This window comes from Myxocyprinus asiaticus, chromosome 25, assembly GCF_019703515.2.
Source record: "Myxocyprinus asiaticus isolate MX2 ecotype Aquarium Trade chromosome 25, UBuf_Myxa_2, whole genome shotgun sequence".
Classification (NCBI taxonomy): Eukaryota; Metazoa; Chordata; class Actinopteri; order Cypriniformes; family Catostomidae; genus Myxocyprinus; species Myxocyprinus asiaticus.
In genome coordinates, this window is record NC_059368.1 from 12,361,086 (window position 1) to 12,386,541 (window position 25,456).

Consider the following 25,456-nt stretch of genomic DNA (forward strand, 5'->3'; position numbering starts at 1 on the left):
TTTAAATGTAAGAGTAATATGTTATATTTTAAATTATATGTTAAAATGAAAGTTAACCAAGATTAATAAGTGCTTAAAGTATTATTCATTGTTGATTGTGTAACCTCATGTAGTTAACTAATGTTAACGAATACAACTTTATAGTGTTATTGTACCTATAAAGTATTACTGAATCGTTAAGAGTTTCGAAGTTTTGAATCGATTTAAAATGGACATTTTGGAATGATTCACGGAAATTAATCAATCGTATTATCGTTAATGCCGTTTTTGCTACTGAAGTTTAAATCGGAGATGCTGTTAAAACATCTCACTCCTACTTGCGAGTCGTGAGACAAGGAAGGATTGTGAAACTAATAATGACGAAGTCTTTAAGAAACATAATGACCAAACAAAAAAAAAAACTATGTATATTCACAATGTTGTGTAATTTTTTTTTTATGGCCAGCAAAATAATCACAAATATATTGTAAATATTCTTAATGTAAAAATAAAGAACATTTATAATATATATTTTATTATATCGTTTCGTTTTGTGTGCTGCAGTTTGTCATCGGCCCTCCCAAAGGGAGCCCATACATATGTCAGTTGGGCATCCAGGGGAATCAAAGGTCCTTCTTTTTCTAAACCCCTTGAATGTGTATGCATCATGCTAATTTTAGTCGGGTGTTATGTGCAACACAGAGCCACGTGCCAGGGTGTTGTTACCCTGAAACTGGAGCCATGGGCTGTATGAGATTTGGTGAGTTTTTATATAAATGCTGTTGCCAGCATGACAGAGGAGCTCTGTTGCAAGGCAGACAGCAGGCTAAGAGTTCTTAGTAACATAGACTATATATACATGCAGGTGTGATGAATGAGTTGATAGATGTATTGGTGAAGTTAATTTATGAATATCCTTGTCATTGAGAAATCAAAACCATTCACACCAAACAATCCTTCCCTTGAGCAAACATTAGAAATTTAAGAATATATCTTTCCCACGGGTAATTTGGATTTAATTATTGTAAACTATAAACTTGTTTTCGCCACTTGACATAACTGATAGGAATGTGTGAACAAAAGCGTGATTGCTTACTCGCAAAGACAGGCAGGTGTTTGTGGTTTAGGACTAGGATGTGAAGTTTCTCGTAGTGCTGATGGCAGGCAGCAGTTGGGTGATGATTATTTGCCGGTGGTTAAGCTCCTACAATACTTTGACTTAGCTACAATACTGTGATTTCTCATGCCTTTAAAATGTCAGAAGACCTCCTCCTCTACCTAAATAATCACATAGTCAAACACTTCCTCAGTCAGAGCTTAAAGGGATAGTTCACCTAATTTAAATCATTTACTCACCCTCATGTTCTTTTAAACCCACACACATTTCTTTTTTCCAGATGAACACTAAAGGAACTGATAGACAGAATGTTATCCCCCATCACCATTCATTTTTATTGTATGAAATTTTTTTTTACAATGAAAGTGAATGGTGTCTGAAACTAACACTCTGCCTAACATATTTTCTGTTGCACGGAAGACAGTCACACAGGTTTCAAACAACATGAGAATGAGTAAATGATGACAGAATTTTCATTTTTGGGTAAACCATCTCCTTAAACCACAAATTGTCCCCCTTTGTTCAGGTACTTAACGGATTTTGTTACATTATGTCTGCTACATCTTTTTGTTTTTTTACCTAAATTGGATTTAAGCATGGAACAAAGGAAAGAGTAGTAAGAAAATTAGAAACACATCAAAACATTCTTATATAGCCAGAAAAGTGTGGAATAGTTTTTTTAAAGGGGTAGTTCTCTAATAAAATAAGGTCATTTACTCACCCTCATGTCATTTTAAACCTGTATGGCTTTTTTCTTTCATGGAACACAAAAGGAGAAATTTTGAAAAATATACTGGTCGGTTTTTCCATGCGAGTACATTGAATGGGGACTTGAGCTTTTTAGATGCTTTTTAGATTACATTTAAAAGATGTACATTGCATTGCAGTGGTTGAACTTGCATGACTTCTAAAGACTTGTACTGTAATGCACAGATCTTATGGACCACTTATATGAAACATTTTATGGTGCTTTTGCATCCTTTTTGAAGCTTGAAAGCTCCAGTTTCTATTCATTGTGATTGCATAGAAAAGAATGACCAGTACATGCTTCAAAATTTCCACTTGTATTCCACTGAAAAAAGTAAGTCACAGATTTGGAATGACATGAGGGTGAGTAAATCATGACAATGTTTTTTAAGCTTGTTCTGTTCCTCAAATCGTGCTCTGCATTGGGTATTAACAAGGTAATACTGTAACTGCATACTGCAATATAATTTAACTCTACTTTTAGGTATCTGTCACTGGCTTCCATATAGCACCCTTTTGCACATGCAAGAGGGTCATGAGTTAAGATGCCACCTTTAAGTGTATTAATACTGTCTTGTGATCACCTGTTGACAGTGGTCAAATATATGGGATTGCATGAGCTCATCCCTGTCAGGACAAAACTATCTTTTCATGCCATCCCACCATAGCCCCCAGGAGCCTAATGTGTTTATGTCTGGAGGTCTAAATGAATGTCGTCCTGCAGTGAAAGTCTTTGCGGTTTGGCAGGATAGGTGTTTATCTTTTGAGACATGGTACCTCTGAGAAGAAAATAGAAAGACAGAACATTCCAGGGCCAAAACGAGTTTGTTTCTTCTGGTTGTGGAGCCTGAATATGGCTTGAAGGGGGTGGGCTAGACCCCATGTGTGTTTGTTTTTGTACTTGTGACACCATATGACCATCCAATTGCTCAAACAGACCATTTGAGTTGAAGGTGGGAGAGATGACGTTGGCAGCCCTGAACACTTTTTATAGATGAGATCATTCTCTTGCCCCAGACTCTTAATGGTCCTCATTGCTGAATGGTCCTTCTTCGAACTAGGCTGGCTGTAGAAGTAGCCTAGTATTCATGTTCTGTTCTTAGTTTTATAGTTTCATTCTGTAATTCTTATTGTTCTGAATTGAAATCCGACTCCGCTATACAACTGTAGAGCTCTGTTTCTACCTTAACTCTGCCAGAGGGACTTGGTCTGGGTTCAGAGCATCGGAGCAGAAAGGCAGGCCTTCAGACACCTGTCCATCATGCCAGCCCCCAGAGTAAACCGCTTCCCGCAGAAGAAAATCAGCCGCACCGTGATCATCTTGAGGAGTGAGTTTGGTGGTGGGGAGAGGGGCTTTAACCACAGGAGACTGCCAGCAGGGGCTGTTTCACATTGTGCACCCTGGCGACTACTTCATCTGTGCTTTGGCAAAAGGGCTCATCTGTTTTACAGAACTAGAGTCTGTTGTTTTTGAGTTGAAACAACCTGCAATGTTCATGTGTCATATAGTTATAGAGTAATGAAGATTAAAATACATTTTAGGAGAATGCATATACATGATATATACATTATACTTTAAAATATACATTTTAGATGTAACTATACATGTTAACCTTTCATGTCAAGTGTCATAAACTAGCATCGTCATCAGTCTGCGCAAGCATTATCAGTCTCAACTGGACCAATCAAGATTTTTGTTTACCTTGATGACATCTTGAGCTATATTAACAATGTTTTAGCTACTTGAATTATGTATTATGTCGAATTGATCAAGACCAATGTAAAAGATAAGGTAATACTTTGCAATAAGTTTGTACTTGTTAACATGAAGTAACAATGGACAATACATCAGCATTAATTATTCTTGTTTAATGTAAAGGTATGTTGTGGGTCCAGTACAAGTTAAGCTCAGTTGACAGCATTTGTGGTATAATGTTGATTACCACATAGAATAATTTTGGCTGCATCCCTTGTTTATTTTTAAAGAAAAATTGTGTTTACAGTAAAGCGTTTGCAATGAAAGTGTATGAGGCCCAATGGGATTTCAACTGTATAGTCACAAATCATAAACATTATACATGTTAACATGATTTTAATGTGATAGAATCTCTGTTCTACATTATTTTAGTATAATAAAATCGATGACCAGGTTTACCGGTTTTACGTGGTCATGACAACAAAGTTGAAATATTGGATATAACTTTACACCGATAATGTTAGTAATTGATTTTATCACACTTAATTCATGATAGCATGTATAATTTTTTAGGTTTTGTGGCTATACATTTGAAACGGTGTGTATTTTATGTTTATGGACTGGCCCCATTCACTTCCATTGTAAGTGCCTTACTGTAATATACAGTAAATTTATAAATGAGGAACGAGTAGAAATTATTTTTGTGGTAATCAACATAATACCACAAATGCATTGATTTTGTACTGAATTTGTAGTGGACCTGAAGTTTTCCTTTAATTTCAACATGCAAATAGTTAAAAAAAAAAAAAATAATAATAATTTTTAAAGTTTGTTAACAGTAGTTAATGCATTATGAACTAACATGAACTAACAATGAACAATTGTGTTTTTATAAATTAATATTGACCAAGGTGAATAAATGCTGCTAAAAAAAATCATTGTTAGTTTATAATACCTAATGCATTTACTAATGTTAACAACTAGAATCTTATTGTAAATTTGTTACTAAACCGAAGATAGCCCTGAAAATTAAAGCTGAATGTCAAGCCAGATGTCTATTAAATGTCAAGCCAAAACACTTGTCAAGGTAGGGAAATTGTGACAGATTTTTTTCTAATCAATCCACTGCTTTACAATTTGCTCGATTTTAACAGCATAGTCATGCCAAGTTTTTCACAAGAAGCCATTAAATGTCTTAAACAAATTGTCCATAATGATCCAAGAGCTGCTGTCTGTTTCTCTTTTGTATCTGTGCATATTTTAGCAGTGTGTGCTGAGTCAGTCTTTTCATTCTGTAGAGAAGCCAGTCTCACATTCTCAATCTTGCTTATTCTGTAGGTTTTTCTCTGTTTGATTTGCCTTACCCAGATTATCCATTTCCCAATGTCAGTATGAACATGTCAGCTTTTTTTTTTTTTTTTCAGAAGTCTAAAAGGTGTGTTTGAAACCACACTACACCAAGTAATACAACTTGCACTTTTATATTATCTCAACAAAAGACAGGATGACTTTGTATAACAGCAATCTTACTAGCCAATTTCGGAAGTTCTATATATGATTGTTTCCGTGCCTGTCTGCACATGTTGGATTGTGCAGCTTTTACCATCAAAACAAAGTGCTTTCTTTTCATCTGGACTACAAATGGCACTGTATCCAAGCAGAGCTTCTTTTATTAGGTGGCATTGCATCAAAAAACCTCTCCCCCCAATGGTTTTGCAGCTCATTTCTGCCACTGCAGAAATTTGTCTGCCCCAGAGCTGGAGTGGGATCAGGTGATGCTATTTGGTATCTCTGAGGTAATGCTGAAACAACAACACGTCCTGCAAAAAGCAGCTGATCTAGGGCCAGTGATGTTGCCATGTTTCGTCTGGTTAATATGTTTGAGATGAACAATCTAATTTGAGCAAGTTGTAGTAAATTTAACCTAGTAATTTCTACTATTATAAGGTACGGCGACCCCAAACCCAATTCTTGCCAAACTCTCAGACTTGGAGATCTGAGGAATGAGAGCCATTGAAACATACACAAAAGTGTAGGACATTCTCTAGCCATTAGTTATATCCTAGATGTCTTCAAACGCAGACAGATAGTCTCCTTGGACTCCTTGACTTGTCTTTCCATTGTGACGGAAACCCTGCCTGTATCAGTCATACGGATTTGTTGATATACCATTTAACACCGACTGCTCGTTTGGCCCATGTAAGCTAGCATTAATAACATCCCATTTAACCGGTTCACTGACCCGCATGCAATCCAATCACAGGCTGGGTAAGGCTGGATGACTAATCGTTTGCTTCCTCATCTTAAAATTATGCAGTCCTTGACGTTAATTTACCCATTTGTAGAAGCACAAGTCACAACTCTGGAATTAATTGGAAGGCGCACACACATGTTGTGCGATGCATATGAGCGATAAGGGGTTTGTGTGTTGTACTGCAAGGTGACAGCATCAGGGTGTGGTAATGAGACTGTGTGTCAAAGAGTGTTAGTCTTTCACCAATGTTGCTGTTAAACATTGAGGGAATAGTTATTTTTTCAAAAACAGGTGGTGTCTCAATCTCTGACTAACTTTTGCTTAAAGCATAAAGGATGGTGTAAGGCAAGCATCAGAATTACTATTGCTAGGGTTTGTTTAAATAACTAACAAAATTAATCAAAATAAATTTAAAATGATTTACTATTCTAAAAATCCATTTGAAATGCCTGAAAAACTCCCCGTTGCTTGGATACACAAATATCCCACTTGAGATTCTTAGTGGTTCACGGATACCACCAAGGAAGCATCTCACCAAACTACTGAGGTAGATGTGAGCATTATATTTTCTTTGGCTTGGCAAATTTGAAACTGCCCTGTCGATTTGTGGCCTTTAGTAGTCGGTGACATCATCCTATAACTTAATTTCAAGCCCATCTCTTGGTCCTGTGGCTTTTGAGACAATCTCTATTTACCTCCCACTCAAGGATCTGTGCTGCCAGTGTCTAGAGCCTTCTTGAGAGATCTTTTTATCCTCCCAGAGGAAAGTATTTGTTTCATTTTGCTGAAAGTGGATATCCACCGACGCTGCTTTTATCTGTCACTTTGGATCCATTGTGATGTCATCTTCAGGAACATCAACTTTTGATTAGGACATTATTTATGAAGGACAGGGTCTACTTGGATCTTCAGTGTATAGAGGATGTGGATTGCATAGCCTTTCGCAGTCTTTATATCTGTAACTGTTAGCAGTTTCTCGCCATCTTTATCTCGAAAGGGTTTAGCCGACAAATACATCCATGTTTTTCCTCCACCCACCCAATCGTAATAGTTGTGATGTGATTGTAACATTGACCGTTTTACCCTTCGCCCATCCAGGCATGAATAATTGATCAGGGCCGGAAAGTGCAATAACTGGACCACATCCTGCTCAGTGAGCGTTGTGGCAGGACTTCTAACGTCTAACCGCCAGTCTATCGGTCCAGTCTTGTGTTATCAAAGTAGTGCCTGCTTCAGAATAGCCTGAACAACATGCTGCTCTCTCTGAGATCTCATGGAGTCATTGATGGCAGTTTGGGAGCTGATGCGAGTGGCTCTAGTGGAATTGTTAGCGTTGCTCCTAAAGACCAGGATGGACTTCTACAGTACATATGCTGTCAGAAGAGGCTCAGCGTCTCAATCCTCGCATGTAGGTGCTCGAAATTCCTTATATTGTGAGCTGACCTGAGGTTATGATGTTATTGTTCTCATCAGCTTCTGTTGGTCTGTAAACAGTCCTTTGGAGAAACTAATGAAACCTTCATGGAGCATTTTATTGAGTGTGATATTTCGGTTTGGTGATCTGGTTTCGATGTCTGATAATTTGTTGTCTGATGCTATTTTAGTCATTAAGAATGTGTTTTTCATAAGTATTGTTGTTTGAATGTAATTTGTCTCTACCAATTACAATTTTTTTCTTTATGAACTGTTTATTCTGCTGGCTAAACTAGATGCAGTGAGCAAATACAAAAGATGTATTATTTATTGAATGTAAACTAATAAGATTTATTCATATGTTATTAGATACATATGTAATTGTTAATAATAATATTCATATACATTTACTATATTTTTGTTTTTATCGCAACTAGCATTGAATGTTCACTAATAAGAGTCATTCATATGTTATTATATACATTTAATTATGTATCTAATAATAAACCTATACATGTACTTTATTTGTTTTATTTTATTGTATTTAAATTTTATATTTAAGCGAAAAAAGTCTTTAATTTTCAGATTATTGAAAAAAATGTATTCATATCTTAATAGATACTTATGTATTTAATAATATACCTATACATGTACTTTATTTTATTTATCACAAGATGTAGTGAATGTAAAAAGATTTATTCATATCTTATTAAAAACGTTTAATTATGTAATATACCCATACTTTATTTTTGTTTCTTTTTATTTATAATTGTATTTAATTTAGTGAATAAGATTTATTCATATTTTAGATACATATAATTAAATATGTTTTTTTTTTACAAGTAAAATTATTACTTAATTTTATTTACCATCTTATTTGTACATGTTTGTTAAATATGAAGGACTGTACGTTGGTGGTTATGTTATCTCAGTGTGATCTATTGTCAGTACATTACACTGACTTGATGGAAAATGGAAGTGCTTTTGGACCAGATCCAGACTTAAAGTGCTGTTCATCTTGACTGAGTTAAATGGGCACGAAGTACATTTGCCATTTTTGTCAAAGTTTCAAATTGCAGTCACTGTACTCAAAAAAAATCTCTATAAAGCGACCTTAAAAAATATTACGCTAATATTTGTATGATTTTGTCCATTCTGCTGACTTGTGATTAGCTCATTATATTTTGGGTGTTTTTGTTTCAGTGAAGGAAGAGAAAAGGAGGCTTATATAACAGTGCCATTTACATACACACTAAGACTAGCGTAGGTGTGTTTTATATATGTTAAAAACATAAAGAACATTTGAGAAGGCAATTTGTAGAGTGGGTTACAAAAACAAAGAGTGACATGGATGGTTGACTTTATAGAAGGGGCTCAAAACCATACAGAATGTTAAATTCTATTTGACAGATGAGTTGATCCCTGTTTGGCTTGTCCAGATGGCTCTGCTCTAATGTAATATTTTCTCAGAGTCTTGTGCTTAGGGAGAATTTATGTCCAAGCTTGTTTAATCCAATTAATGTATTCTGCAAGCCATCTGAATCTGGTTAAGATTTTGTTATTTGGATTTGTGTGCATTGCACGCCTTTATGAATGTGTGTAACTTTTTCAATGTTAAAATACTTTTACCTATCCCTGCTTAATATGCAAAGACACAGAGATAAGCCATACGTAGGTTGATTTCCCCAAAGTGTAAATACACAGTCAAAACATTGCTATGTTTGAGCATCCCACCCAACATTGGCTCAACCAAATAAAACTAATTAAAAGGCTTTACATTATTGTGACAATACTGTATATTTAAATATATCTTTTTTTTATTTCCATACTTTATATATTCCTATATACATACTTTTTGCCTCGCTTTGAGTTTCCTTCCCCCTACTGAAACAATCAAACTCCAAAAAAAAAAAAAAAACTTTTTTACTTTAAACAGGTGTAAGCTTATATAGGTCTTATTTGAAATGCCCTGCTGTGTGAAGCAAATAAACAGGAAATGGCGGAGGGCATAGGTAGTCGGTAATGAGGCACAGAGGGGGCCTTACTCCTCCAAACTCTGTAAACAGACCTCTCTCACCTGCACAATGCTACATTGATCGATTAAGCGTGTCATGGTGGAGACTTGTCCTGTGTTCGTGCTAAGCTTTCATTCAGACCTTAATCCTCCTCGTGCTCAGGTTCTGTTCCTGACAAACTCTATCTGGAAAAAGCAGAAGACAATTTGTATCCAAACTGTGCTGTAAAATAAGACAATCAAGACTCTGTTTTCCATAAAAATGCCAATGTCCCAACCTTTTCAAAACCACAGGTTGCTGATGAAATGTGCGCTTTCTTAACCATCAAGTGCTCTTAAAACACATTTTAAAGAGAGAACTAGTTTTGGGTTTGAGGGTGATTGAAGTGGAGCCCATGGGTAAAAATAGGGGTGGGTTTCTGGGGCTTCAAGGGATATCTCACCCAAAATGAAGATTCTGTCATCATTAACTCACCCTAATGTTGTTCCAAATGACTTAATTTATTCTGCAGAGCACAAAAGAAAATAATTTAGTGAATATCCCATTGGCTAAATTCACCAAAAGTGTCATAAATGTAGTCCATGTGACATTCTAAGTACATGTTCCATATTCAGAGTCATATTCCAAGTTGTCTAAAGGAATATGATCATTTTATATGACGAACAGTCCGAAGATTAAGACGTTATTCACTCTTAAAATAAAATCCAAACAAAATCATAAACACAGCTGAAAACCAGTATGCCAGATATGTCTATAATATCAAACCTCATTGGTTCCTGCATGCTTTGTGACCAGACATCGTAACGCCATCGGTTCTTGTGACATGACGAATATTCACTGACCCTAGAACTGCCCATGGTGTATCCCTTACTGTTGTTACACTCAGAGACCTAAAATACTGCTGACGATTCCTTTTCGAGAAAATCATTTACCATTTCTCTGATATACAATGTCCTTATTAACTCCAGCACACCAGATCAATGTGTCTTATAGCTAATGCAACATGTTACTCTCTCTGATACCTGGTCTTGCCTTACTCTTTGGGGCCCGCCCAATCCACTTTGAATTATTGATCAGGTTTCTAAGCCCTTAGTGGTTTTCCATTGAACTTTCAATCTGATGTTTATTCCAGATTTTTCCTTTGCTCTCACAGGTCCCCCGTTGCCAAGACAGACCCCTCAGGTGCAGAATGGCCCATCACTAGAGGAGCTGGAGATGCAGAGAAGGTAAGAGCCAACATAACAAACAAACACTGCAGTAAACAGTACAAATTACTCTTTGTGTAGTAGTCAACCAAGGGTTTTATATATTAATGCTGATTCATTGTGCATTAACAAAAAATAAGCCTTTATGAATATTCACCATTTAAAAAGGCACCAAGTGATTTATTTATTTATACATTTATTGGCTTTTTTTTTTAGTTCTTCCAAACATCAGATCCAACAGTGGTATTGGACTTAAAACCTACACCTATTGTCTTGGATGCAGCATTGCACCAAAGCAAAAATATTCGGTAACGTTTGTCATTGTAGAAATACCTTATTTATTAGATGTATTTGTTACCAAAAGTGTCTTAAAATAGGGGGGTTTATGTTGCAAAAATTACAATCTGACTGTTCATCCTGCTTATTACACGGCTACTTGCTAAATAAATAAATGGACATAAAATATTGATTTGAGTTGAAATTGCTAATATGTAAGAAAAAAAGAGACAGTGGAATATCCATAAATAGCAGAATTCCACCTCCGGTTTGCATTAGAGATCTGTTGGTGTTTATTTTGCGAAAATGACCGTCTGCTCATTACCCGCTTATTATCAGGTGTATTACAAGACTATTTGCCAAATAAGTAAATAAATTGACATGAAGTATTGATTTGAGTTATTATTTAATTACTTGTAAATATCATAGAATAATACGATAAGTAGGAAAGATGACTCATCTGGATGACCAGTGAAATGTGACTATCCCCTGGACCTGCAGTCATTATTCGGAAATATCGGACCGCTGGATGGCGTGATTGACCATTCGGAATCGAGTGTTCCAGAGAGCTGTGTATAACTAATATTAACTAGTACAACCTTATTGTAAAGTATTACCTGGCTGGTCATGTGATCTCAACATGCAACCACCATGAAAGGGACCACCCTCATGTATAATAACAGTTTTTTTTTTTTAAAGGCCAATAAAGTGACAGGAGTTTTTTATCTCATGTGAGTGTATGCTCATTCTGAACATATTTGACAAAACTACTATTCATTACCTTTGGTGTAAAACTTTTCTTATACAAAACTCTACAGATCTCTATTAAACATAAATGCACTCGTAGATTGCTCAATAAGTTTACATCTGCATGTGTGATCTGCTTAAGGTGACAATATGAACCAGGTGAACCCTTACAGTGCAGAATGCAACACATATATTGCTGCAATGTAATGTTAATGTCTGTTGGACTAAGTTCAGTCAAATCACCACTTTGAAGCTCTGAATCTACTTTTTCATGGGTATGTTTTCATCAAGATTTCTTTGGACTTCAAAGGATGCGGGAGGCTGTTGCTCACCCAGGTCTTGTTAATGAAAAGCTGTTCTGCAGTGTGTTCCCAAAGGAGACAGCAGTCAAGGCTGCGGCTGCTTAACTAGAATATACATACTCAAAGCTCACTACTTGCTCGACAGTTTACAACATTTTCTTCCTTTTTTTTTTTTTGCTTTTATTGCACCATAGATTATTGATTATTGAACTTTTTAGTATTAAACTGCATTCCTCCTCCTGCTATCATTGTATAATCATTTTTTATAGTTTTTCTATAATTATAATTTAATTTTCTTTATTTATCACACATTATACATTTGCACATATACAGTGAAATTCTTCTTTTTCACATATCCCAGCTAGGCTGGGGTCAGAGTGCCATGATACAGCGCCCCTGGAGCAGATAGGGTCAAGGGCCTTGCTCAAGGGCCCAACAGTGGCATCTTGGCGGTGCTGGGGCTTGAACCCCCGACCTTCTGATCAGTAACCCAGAGCCTTAACCGCTGAGCTACCACTGCCCCTGTTTTCGCATATCCCAGCCAAGCTGGGGTCAGAGCGCAGGGTCAGCCATGATACGGCGCCCCTGGAGCAGATGGGGTCAAGGGCCTTGCTCAAGGGCCCAACGGTGGCATCATGGTGGTGTTGGGGCTTGAACCCCTGACCATCTAGTCATTAACCCAGAGCCTTAACCGCCAAGCCACCACTGCCCCTCCCCTCTTAACTTTATGAAAGGAATATTCTGGGTTCAATACAAGTTAATCTAAATTGACAGCATTTGTGGCATAATGTTGATTACCACAAAAATGTATTTCAATGTGTCTGACTTTTTTTTTTTTTTTTTTTTTAAAGCAAAAATCAAGGGTACAGTGAGAACACTTACAATGGAAGTGAATGTGGCCAATTTTTGTGGGGTTGAAAGGCAGAATTGTGAAGCTTATAATTTTATAAAAGGGCTTACATTAATTATTCAGTTAAAACTCATGTATTATTTGAGCTGTAAAGTTGTTTAAATGTTACTTTTTTCAGTCGTTTTGGGGTTTGTTGACATCGTCATGGCAACAAAATTGTAAAATTGGCTATAACTTTACACAGAACAGGTTAGTAAGCGATTTTCTCACTAATATCATGCTACCATGCATATTGTTGGTCTTGCGGCTATACTATTGAAATGGGGAGTATTTTAATGTTTATGGATTATCCCTCATTCATTTTCCATTGTACGTGTCTCACAGCAACCCATATTTGTGCTTTTTTTTTTTAAGAAAAGGAGGGGCAAGTCAAAATACATTTTAGTTGTAATCAATATTATGCCACAAATGCTGTCAATTGAGCTTAACTTGTATTGAACCTGGAATATTCCTTTATATCTGTAATATACATTGGTTCATCCCCCAAAAATTAAATTCTGTCACCATTTACTCACCCTGATGTTGTTCAAGCCTGTATGAATTTCTTTCTTCCATGTAAAACAAAAGGATATGTTAGGCAGAATATCAGCCCCACCATTCACTTTCTTTGTACGTAAAAAAATATTCTATGAAAGTGAATGGTGACTGAAGGTGCTTCTCAAATCACACATTTCTGCACTATTCTATGTCATTTTGATCACCTCAATGATCTTCTAGCCCCCAAACAAACATTTCCCCAATCCCCATCAATGATGCATTATAATTTTTATGAGACCTAAGCACCCCTTTGTGTACTGAACATGATCGAAGTCTTTTGATGATGACTCAGCAATGGTCATGTCCTACTTTGTTGCTTCAGAAGAGACATCAGCTCTTAACCAGCTTTATCTGCAGAGCCTCTGCAGCCTGTTTAACATTGAATGTTTGGTGCAGAGCAATGACATCTTTGGGCAATGCTGTGCGTCCTGCATAGCAAACATTGTTTGGCTGGGTTTGTGCTCCAGACAGAGATGTGCGTGCTCCACAGCATAGTGAAATGCCTGAGGAGGGTGCTTGGTATCAGAGAGCTTCTGAATACACTGGAGACTCAGTTAGACTAATTTACATTCATGTGTTTATCAAGTCTTAACAGCAGGGATGTGTTTTGGGGTTTATTAAAATTGTGGGGGGAAAGACATTACGTTCTTGTTGCAGTTGCAGAGTTATAGGGCTAAATAGCTTTCTTTGGCCTTCCCTCAATAATGAGATTTTCAAGATATCATTCTATTTCATTTATTATTCAGATATGTCAAATTACAGTGGAAAACACCAGTGAGATACTGTCCTGTTAAGGAACAAAGTTCAAAAAAAGTCATTCATACATTCTAGCAGCTTGTGTTCATCAGCCAGGTGCCATAGTATATATAGTAGAAATGTTCCTTATAAGGATATTTTCCAGTCTGTGAAAGATCTGCCAGAAAGCAGAGGGCTAAGATTCTCTTAAAGAATGTCTTTGAGTACGTGTAATTGAGCTGGCCTGCTGCCGCCCACCCGGCCACATCATGCCGGCCCACAGCCATATTTAGCTATTGTAGTCAATGGAACTGGGTGCATGCTTAGTATCTGATGTCATACCGTGATGCAAACCTAATACAATGCCGGCCAATCTTGTGGTGATGGAGAGGAGTAGACAGGAATGAGAGACAGTCATTTATAAACGGCCATCGGAGGGTCTGCTTGGTGTCAGAAGATAGACTGATTATGCTGTCAGACAGGTCTGAGGACCATGATGGTGTTAATGACTTTTGTCAAAGGACTGCTGAAATTAAAGGGATAGTTCACCAAAAATTTAAATTCTGCTATCTACTCACCCTCATATTTTTCCAAACCCCTCTGACTTTTTGTTCTCATCTGCATTACAAACAAGATAAATTAGCCTTGGAAGGGCACTTTTTTAAGAATTTAAGAATTGTTACTCAGCTCTTGCCATAATATGTATGGAATGTGCGCTATATTCCAAGTCTTCTGAAACCATATGATAACTTAATGTGAGAAATAGACGAAAATGTAAGTCATTTTTCACTGATATTCTCCCGCTCTGCCGAAGGCCATGTTTAGTCCATGAGCTTTTTTTCTTTAAAAAAAATTCAACTTGTGTTCCAAAGAAAAAATAACAGCATATGAGTCTGAAAAGACATGCAGGTGAGTAAATAACTATAATTTAAATTTTTGGGTGATGTATTCCTTTAAGACAGACATTTCAAGATTAATTCGTCCCTCTTTCCATTGGTGGGTAGAATCAGTGATCACAGTGGCATCTAAATTCCTTTAGTATGTGTCAGTGTCCATGTTTGTTTGTTTGTTCGTTTGTGTGAAAGAACCACTATGTTCAAAATTGAAGTTTAAGAATGTTTTTCCCCAAGCATTTTGGGGTTTGAGCTTCTCTTCAGTATTGTTCTGTTTTTTTATTTTTTTTATTATTATTATTTTACTGTCTTTTAGAGTGCACATGTTTTGAATTAGAGCATTTCTGGAGACTTCTGAAAAGACCTAAAAAAAAAAATGATGTGGCATATATATATATATATATATATATATATACATACATACACTTTTCGGGGCAAAGTGCATTCCTTTGTGCTCTTACATGCTACATTTGCATTCCTTTTGTCCTCATCTTTTACAGTGGGGAAATACATATTTGGCTGTTTCTCTGGGTTCCAGGACATCATGGATTATGGTTTCCAAAGGATTGCATGAACAAAGATATAGATTTGAGTTTTTAGCTTTCATTTTTCCGAGCTTTTTCCCAACTCCACCTCTTTCCTCCATCACGACCACTATGACATGTGGGTCGACACGTTTTCAGTGTGCCAAATATACACTATTGGTATTTGATTAAAAAGACATGAAGTGGCATAATGGGGGGCTAAAAATAGCCACAGGTTTGCTGCTCTGCCTGCTCTCAGCACATCTGTCAGGTGGAGTCACAAAAGCCCATTTCCCTCACTGTATCTTGCAAGTAGGGCAAGAATGGATCCACCACCTCATTAACAGACTTGATGGCATCATTTACAGCTGATTGTCATAATCAACGCCACTTCACACTTCAGCATAGTAATGTGTTCGGATGAATGATCTTCATATGGCTACAGAAAGCCTGCATCCTGTTTCAGACTGGTTTGGGGATGTAGTAAATTTCCTTCGCTGTTTGAAGAGGTTATTCCTTCTGTGTAAAGGGAAATCAGTGAGCCAGGCCCAAATCTGTTGACATTTTTGAAGAAAGTCTTGTAAAAGACACCATATGGGTTAGCTTGGACAGAGCACACATGGACCAAATCACTGGGCCTTTCCAGAAGAGAGGGGAATAGCACTGGCCAAAAGGACTTCAATATGGTACACATTCTGCTCGTTTTCTCAAAATGGTCTGTCATCTTTGTTTGATTGCTGATGGCAGCTTTCCACATTTAATTATTTTATTTGTTTTAAAGGATTCTGTATTGCAGTGATTTGCTCTCTATTTACTTATTCTAGTTGATGAATTACTAAACAATTTGTCAAATTTGGGTGTGCAAAACTTACCGCCATGATGCTGGGGTGTTGTGAATGATTGCTATATAGTGGTCCAGTGATTAGTATAGTGATACAGTATATTCGTTGTGATATAGGCTTGCTGAGGTGTTCTGAGTTGTTTTAGTGTGTTGTTAATAATTTGCTTGGTGGTTGACAGGGTGTTCTGAGTGGTTTCTTGGTTGTTGCTTACTAGCATATGCTAAAAGAGCCCAACCCCCAAGTCGATGTTTAATTCAGGTCCCTAGATATGGCTCGGGTGCCTCCTTCAATAAAAGTCTGTCTATTTTTTTCCCATTTTATTTTTTTCCAGTAGAAGTCCAATCCCCCAGAAAAGTAATAGTATGCCTCTCCTCATTCTCACCACACAATTTTAGGTGTCCATTTAAGTTATGCACCAAAGTTTAATTCTTAAGTTCAAATGAGCAATAGTGGTTTTTAGTGATCTGGAATTTCTGGGCTGATACGTTAACCTATAATTAACAGCTCGTTGAGGCCAATACCAGCGAAAATATTGTAGCAAATAAATTATATATATATATATTTTTTTTTCTCCCAATTTGGAATGCCCAATTCCCAATGCGCTCTAAGTCCTCGTGGTGGCGTAGTGACTCGCCTCAATCTGGGTGGCGGAGGACGAATCTCAGCTGCCTCTGTGTCTGAGACCATCAACCCACGCATCTTATCACGTGGCTTATTGAGCGCGTCACCACAGAGATATAGCACGTGTGGAGGCTTCACACCATCCACCGCGGCATCCACGCACAACTCATCACGCGCCCCACCGAGCGCGAACCACATTATAGCGATCACAAGGAGGTTACCCCATGTGACTCTACCCTCCCTAGCAACCGGGCCAATTTGGTTGCTTAGGAGACCTGGCTGGAGTCACTCAGCACGCCCTGGGATTCGAGCTACCCAGGCCCCTAATTTAATTATATTTTCAGTTTCCTGTTTATCGGGCAAAATATATTCAGTACTGGCTTCCAAAATATCGTGCATCCTAATATTTTTCCTGTATATTCCTGCATCCTGTATATATTTTTTTATAATTTCTTAAAAAAAAATACTGTTTTCCTTATTATTCCTTTTTTTAAAATGCAATAAAGTCATACAGCCTTTTAGAATCTGTTGTAGTAAATTGTTGGAAGATATTCCGAATCATGCTCTGAGCCGCCTACACTCCCTTAGCTACTGTTTCCTTGGTAACTGATGTCAGGAAAGGAGACGCCAATAAATGGATCTGCTGCATGGTTCCCATCTTTTAAGCTCTCATTCAATGTGGGAGAATGGGGATGTTTGATCAAAAATGTAACAATTTTACCTCGCCTTTAATTTTCTCTATGTTCCAAATGTTCAAGAATGTAGCGCAATTGGCAAAAGATTATCAGTTTTCTAAATGTATCTTGTTTTTGATCAGTTGCCTGTAATTTAATCATTATTCTTTAAAGGGACTGTGCTGACTTACTGGCTTCTGTGGGCAGACTTCAGGGTATAGTTATAAAAATTTACTCATGGCGTTCCAAATCTGCAAGACTTTTTTCTGTGGAACACAAGAAGAAATTTGGAAGAATCTTGACACTGCTCTTTTTTTTTCATACAGTGAAAGTGAATGGGGATTGAGGCTATCTGTCCCTAAATCTTTTCTAAGTTTCATGGAAGAATGTAAGTCATACAATATGAAATGACAGAATTTTAATATTTGGGTGAACTATCCCTTTAAAGTTGAAGTGTGTACTTTTTTTTTTTTCTAAGTATAAAAAGTGAGTGATTCATACATTCATTACTTACATAAGGTTTATATTTCCAAAGCATTGATCTGTTTGGATGCTGCTCAGCCTGACATGTTAGCCTGTGGCTCAACCAATGGCTAGAGTATGTTACAGGACTACTTGTTTGATCGAACAAGGAAAGACCCAATTTTGTTGCTGCTATTCGCAAAGAAACACAAATTTCACCTTTTAAGCTCTCTTTTAAAAGATTCTGGGTGACCTTGCTCTTCTCCGAAATATGAGAACAATCCAAGCAATGCCTTATTATGTCACTGTAATGGAACATAAAATACACAGTCCCTTTAAATGTCCACCAGTTTTGTTCTGTCTTTGAACACTTGACTGAAAGGGGCTGTTACATAAATGCATAGGAATGTAAATGAACCAGAGAGCTTGTTTCTCCTTAGAACAACATAATCTGAAAGAGTTCATGCATAGGAAAACCAATTTAATTCAAGAAAAAAAGGAAACTAAGCCTTTAAAATAGCAGGCTAGGTTGATGAACCCCTCAACCCTATTTTTTGTCCCCTTCCAGTCTCTTGTCTGAGAGCAGGGCCCGCTTCTAATTTTAAGTGTTTGGGCTGCTTGTTATTTCGGAATGTTATGATCTCATATGCCAGGGAATGTGACTGTGTCCGATAGGATTATGCGTAAATAAAGCACTCAACAGAAATGGTGTGAACTACATTTGCAAACAGGTCTGGGGTGTCGTTCTTATTTAAGAATCATGTAGCACACCCATAAATCCTCCTTTCTGTTGGTCAAAAGCAAGTTTGGTTTAAAGTGATATTTGTTCAGAGAGTATTTTTAAAACATTACTGCTTCTGAAAACAAGTAGCCCTTGATATTATTATGACCTCTTCACCTTACCCTATAAGGATTATGGGATCATTGGGATTGCATGGCAGTAGCATAATGAACTGTTAACCATACCTGGCCCATTAGTTTCATGTTCCATTGTCCTTCTAAAAGGGCCTTCACACTGAAAGCGATTTGCAACGACAATGCAATTTCCGGGAACATGAACAACAGTTAACCGTAGGCGATGCAACAAATTAGAGCAGATCCCATCTTTATGCAAATGAGCAGTGCTGCAAAGTGGTGACTACCAATGCTGATAAAGTTAATAATTGCAGTCAAGTAGGAATGCCTACTTGCTAGGGATGGGCCAAGCTGGTTAATGATTCATTCAACAACCAATTTGGTCATCTAGTTTATCTCTACGTTCTCTTATTTACAGTATTTGCTAGTTTGTAGTTTTACAATTGGTGGTTTAATTAGAAAGCTGACAGCGTGTTTGCATCCATGGCCACGCTACAATTTGAGCTCCATTCATGCAAAGAAATTTTGCATTCTGCTGCACCCAAAGGTTCAAGTTTGGTGAACTTAAACAGTTTGCACAAAAAAACCCTCTTGGAAAAGTTACATCTTTTAAATTAATTCCCTTTAAAGCACCTTCACTTCAGCCATACAATACATAAACAGATGGATGTCTTTGACCATTTAATTGCGTCATGTTTTTTGAACATACTGTTTCAAGTTAAAAATCTTACTACTTTTAAATACCTGTTTTAAGACAACTGCATTCTGTTCCATCATGTTGCATTCCATTTAGATGTTTTTGAACCCAAGAACGTGTCTGAGGTCAACACTCCATAAGAAACGCTTCCGATCAAGGTCAGGTGAACTAAAAAACAGTCTAATTATACAGGGTTTATTTAAGAACAGTTAGTCAGCTACTCATTCTGGCAATCCACTGACTGAGACAATTTTGAAATATGTAAGTTGTGCACATCCTTACTACTAGCAACCATCAGCACAGAGATTTGCAACCTAGCTGTCTCTTTAATTGCTGTCAGTATAAATGGGCTTTAGTCTGCGTTAAACAACACACATCTAAGATTAGACTTCTAGTATCTTCTAGTGTAAAATGTCTGTTTACCTCATTTCTTTTTAGTGTTCTGTCAGTGTTCACCTCTGTAGGGAGCTTGCTCTAATACACTGTTCGGGGGTTAACTTATGGCAGGCTATGGCTGCCATGGTCTTTGGGGGTAGTATATTACCATGGACATGAACAAGGCTTGCTCTGCTCTTTAATTACATCGCAGAGAGCATGGCTCAGGCTCAGCAGGGATTTGGAGAAGTGGGACACTCTCTCAGCAATCCATGCCTCAATGATATTTAATAATGGAGTGGCTTGGAATGCACCCTCTGGGAACCCAGGTACAAGAACAACCCAGAAACAAGACAACTAAATTGAGCAGATATGGAGAACTCGGGCAGTAGACCAAGCACATGGAAGCTCCTTTTGGAGGATCTTCATAGTAGTATACTGGTCCCTGTGGATTCTCGGTGAGCTGTATATAGTTTGTGGGGTTTGTATTTGTACTGGCCCAGCTGCACTTGCAGTACTGGTTTAAGATCACAATTGACCCTTTGCTAAGCTCCACCCCCTATTACTGATGCTCACTCAGACAATTTTAAGTGAAATTTGCTCATAAATTAGCAGGGTTTACCGAAGTTATGTCGTCATGGCAACGGAGTTGTAATATTCACTATAACTAGGGCTGCAACTAACGATCATTTTGATAATCGATTAATCTTCAATTATTCCTTCGATTAATTGGATAACTAAATTTTCTGTATTTTTATAAAATTTTATTCAATTTTAATTATATTTTTTAAGAAACAGAAATGATAAAGGGCGTAAGGATTTGGTTTGGTTTACTGTACTGAACGATTTTATACTCTCTCAAAACTTTGAACAAAGCCTGAATAGTTATGTTTGATTATGTTTGGCTTAAGCCCCTGATGTATTATTATTCCAAGCCCCTGATCTTTTTGAAGATTCACACACATTTCACTTCACAAATAAAATAAGTTTTTGTTGTTTGTTTTTGTCTTTGTTCACCTAGTAGTCCGTCTGTCCATTATAAAAAGCTTTGGCTGCTGGACGTGGTAGATTGTCGCTTGCATTTTTATTCAGTTCACTGCAGGAATGATCATCAGCTGTGTTTTAAAGCCCTCGCATTTATAGCCAGCTGTTGAACACAACCTGTACTGGCCAGTAAGTGCGACTGTTGTCACTCGGCAGGTTTCAGCAAACCACTGTTGTTTCGAGAGCTGTTGAGGTAATACAGTATGCAGTATCCACTGTTCAGCGATGTAGAAATCTTATGTCTAACTTCTATGCTTAATAATTGTTCACAGTTTACAATGTGACCTGGTAGGTTTATAATTTGAACTTTGACATTATTTGAGGAAGTTAATTAATGTTATTCAGTAAAATACGTTATAAATGTATACATAAATTCACGTACATTGTAAAGGAACACTGTTCTTGTAAATTTTAAAGAGCTAGATATTAGAAATATTTTATCTAGGTTTGATAAAGCTAGCTAGGTAGCTGTGTGATTATCCCTGATAATCAGTTACTTTAACATTAGGGTCAGGGCAAATGTTGGGCAAATCAGTTGTTTCTACTTAAGCTCAGCAAGCTAGCTAGCTAACACATACATGAAGCCATAGTTAAATCAAAGATTAGTTGGCTTGCTTGATGCACCTCCGTTAAGTAACCACTTTGCCCAAATTAAATGCTTGTAGTCTGGTAGTACATTGCTTGGAGTCTGCTGCATGTAGGTTGACATCTTAAACATTATAAATAATATTTTTAGATTTCAAGACATTAGGGCTGCAACTAACGATTATTTTAATAATCGATTAATCTAACATTATTCGACTATTCGGCTGATTGTTGCAGCGATTAGCTCTTAACCAATTATTCAGCTTGTGCCCTGACTTAAGGTTGTATTAAACATGCTTGCTAACAATAAAGCAGACAAATTCATCTTTTAAAAATGACATTCACTGAATTAAAGGGAAAAAAATACTTTTAAGTTTAATTCAGTAAAGAAATTCACTGCAAAAAATCCTATTGTTATCAAGTGTTTTTGTCTTGTTTTCCATTTTAAAATTTTCTAAAAATCCCTTAAACAAGATACATTTACTTGAGAAGCAACATATAAGATATTTAGACTTGCTATAAGAGAATTTATCTTGAATATAAGTGTATTTTGTATATAAGTGTATTTTTCACTTGGTTATACTTCTGCGAGTGCAGTAAAGACAAAATATACTTATATTCAAGATCTATTCCCTAAAAGCAAGTCTAAATATCTTATATGCTGCTTCATGTGAATTAAGGATTTTTAGATATTTTAAAATATTTGTATTTTTAATATTATATTCAACATTCTCAGATAACAATTTTTTTCTTTTGCAGTACAGCTGCTAAAGAAAATGTACTTTGTTTTAAAGGAGTTTTAGATATTTATATTGGTAAACAAGCCAAAACAAAAACAAATCCAAAACGTATTTTGTTGCACTGTATAATGGGGCGAAGACTACCCTCTCTCACCTTTCTGTTCACTTCAATCCATCTTTAACTCACAAAAAACAAACTCTCTCTTATTAATAAAGCTGCGTATTGCCAATTTTCTTCATAAGAAATACACAGTGACATATATTATGATTCAATAAGTCGTGAGCCATCACACTATAATCTAGCTGCAGCAAGCGTGCGCGCTTTAGGGATGAGGTGCAGTTTCAATCTCTCCTCCTTATATCGGGACACTTCACAACTCATAGAAGAGGCACTGACCATACAGAGAAATGCCAGTTTCGGAGTTTGTAGTTATTTACCTGATCTGCTTCCGTATTATTTGAACTTTATTAAAGCTATAATGCATTAAATATAATTGCATTTAAGATGTAACGCTGGGGGTGTTTCCTTTAAAGATGCTCTACACGCAAGTGTTGCTCCAGCTCCACTTACTCCACAACGAGAGTGCTTCTGTATTTACTTATTTTGTATTTTTTGCATTAAAATTCCCTCATACTTTGCAATCTACATCACCTGAAGCTGTTTGGAAAGTTTGGAGTGCATCTGGACTGTGAGCTGTGTAATTCTTCTCCTTAATCAGGCACAAACTGCAGTGCTGCTCTCACGTGTCATCATTAGAGTTTAATGTGATCTCATGTTACATTTAAATGAGATCAAACGACTATTCGTCGACTAATCGTTTCAGCCCTACAAGACATGCAGAAAATAACTACATTTTTCAAGAAATTGTCCTCTTGTGGCTGAGCCATTTATCTCTTCCAAACCCCACAAACGCTCCTGGTTTGTAATGAGGAGTATATACAGTTGTGCTCAAAAGTTTGCATACCCTGTCAGAAATTGTGAAATTTTGGCATTGATTTTGAAAATATGACTGATCATGCAAAAAAACCAACTGTATTTTATTTAAGGATAGTGATCATATGAAGCCATTTATTATCACATAGTTGTTTGGCTCCTTTTTAAATCATAATGATAACAGAAATCACCCAAATCACCCTGATCAACAGTTTACATACCCTTGAATGTTTGGCCTTGTTACACACACACACAAGGTGACACACACACACAGGTTTAAATGGCAATTAAAAGTTAATTTCCCACACCTGTGGCTTTTTAAATTGCATTTAGTGTCTGTGTATAAATAGTCAATGAGTTTGTTAGCTCTCACATGGATGCACTGAGCAGGCTAGATACTGAGCCATGGGGAGCAGAAAAGAACTGTCAAAAGACCTGCGTAACAAGGTAATGGAACTTTATAAAGATGGAAAAGGATATAAAAAGATATCCAAAGCCTTGAAAATGCCAGTCAGTACTGTTCAGTCACTTATTAAGAAGTGGAAAATTCGGGGATCTCTTGATACCAAGCCAAGGTCAGGCAGACCAAGAAAGATTTCAGCCACAACTGCCAGAAGAATTGTTCGGGATACAAAGAAAAACCCACAGGTAACCTCAGGAGAAATACAGGCTGCTCTGGAAAAAGACAGTGTGGTTGTTTCAAGGAGCACAATATGATGACGATACTTGAACAAAAATGAGCTGCATGGTCGAGTTGCCAGAAAGAAGACTTCACTGCGCCAATGCCACAAAAAAGCCCGGTTACAATATGCCCGACAACACCTTGACACGCCTCACAGCTTCTGGCACACTGTAATTTGGAGTGATGAGACCAAAATAGAGCTTTATGGTCACAGCCATAAGTGCTGTGTTTGGAGAGGGGTCAACAAGGCCTATAGTGAAAAGAATACCATCCTCACTGTGAAGCATGGTGGTGGCTCACTGATGTTTTGGGGGTGTGTGAGCTCTAAAGGCACAGGGAATCTTGTAAATACTGGCAGACAATTTGCGTTCTTCTGCATGAAAGCTGCGCATGGGACGCTCTTGGACTTTCCAGCACGACAATGACCCTAAGCACAAGGCCAAGTTGACCCTCCAGTGGTTACAGCAGAAAAAGTTGAAGGTTCTGAAGTGGCCATTACAGTCTCCTGACCTTAATATCATCGAGCCACTCTGGGGAGATCTCAAACGTGCGGTTCATGCAAGACGACCTAAGACTTTGCATGACCTGGAGGCATTTTGCCAAGACGAATGGGCAGCTATACCACCTGCAATGTGAAATGTCAGAATAATAGTAGAGAGTATTATTTATTTCAGCTTTTATTTCTTTCATCACATTCCCAGTGGGTCAGAAGTTTACATACACTTTGTTAGTATTTGGTAGCATTGCCTTTAAATTGTTTAACTTGGGTCAAACGTTTTGGGTAGCCTTCCACAAGCTTCTCACAATAAGTTCCTGGCATTTTGGCCCATTCCTCCAGACAGAACTGGTGTAACTGAGTCAGGTTTTGGAGCAGTGACTTTTTCCTTGCTGAGCAGCCTTTCAGGTTATGTCGATATAGGACTCGTTTTACTGTGGATATAGATACTTGTCTACCTGTTTCCCCAAGCATCTTCACAAGGTCCTTTGCTGTTGTTCTGGGATTGATTTGCACTTTTTGCACCAAACTACGTTCATCTCTAGGAGACAGAATGCATTTCCTTCCTGAGCAGAATGATGGCTGCGTGGTCCCATTGTGTTTATACTTGCGTACTATTGTTTGTACAGATTAATGTGGTACCTTCAGGCGTTTGGAAATTGCTCCCAAGGATGAACGAGACTTGTGGAGGTCCACAATTTATTAATTTTTTGAGGTTTTGGCTGATTTCTTTTGATTTTCCCATGATGTTAAGCAAAGAGGCACTGAGTTTGAAGATAGACCTTAAAATACATCCACATGTACACCTCCAATTGACTCCAACTGGCCAATTAGCCTATCAGAAGCTAATTGGCTAATTTCCTAAAGGCTTGACATTTTCTGGAAATTTCCAAGCTGCTTAAAAGCACAGTTAACTTAGTGTATGTAAACTTCTGACCCAATGGAATTGTGATATTGTTAATTAAAAGTGAAACAATCTGTCTGTAAACAATTGTTGGAAAAATTACTCGTGTCATGCACAGTGTAGATGTCCTAAATGACTTGCCAAAACTATAGTTTGCTAATATGAAATCTGTGGAGTGGTTAAAAAAAAATTTGT

General features: G+C 37.2%; 1 protein-coding gene across 5 annotated transcripts in view; it reads left to right on the top strand.

The window, feature by feature from the left end:
- The window catches only part of LOC127415706 (protein enabled homolog), a 153,147-nt gene that overhangs the window by 98,915 nt on the left and 28,776 nt on the right, over nt 1-25,456 (top strand). For all 5 annotated transcript variants that reach the window (XM_051654537.1, XM_051654538.1, XM_051654536.1 and 2 more), the window contains one exon: nt 10,375-10,447. In XM_051654537.1, coding sequence (XP_051510497.1) covers nt 10,375-10,447 — 73 coding nt within the window. The remainder of the gene's footprint in view (nt 1-10,374; nt 10,448-25,456) is intronic.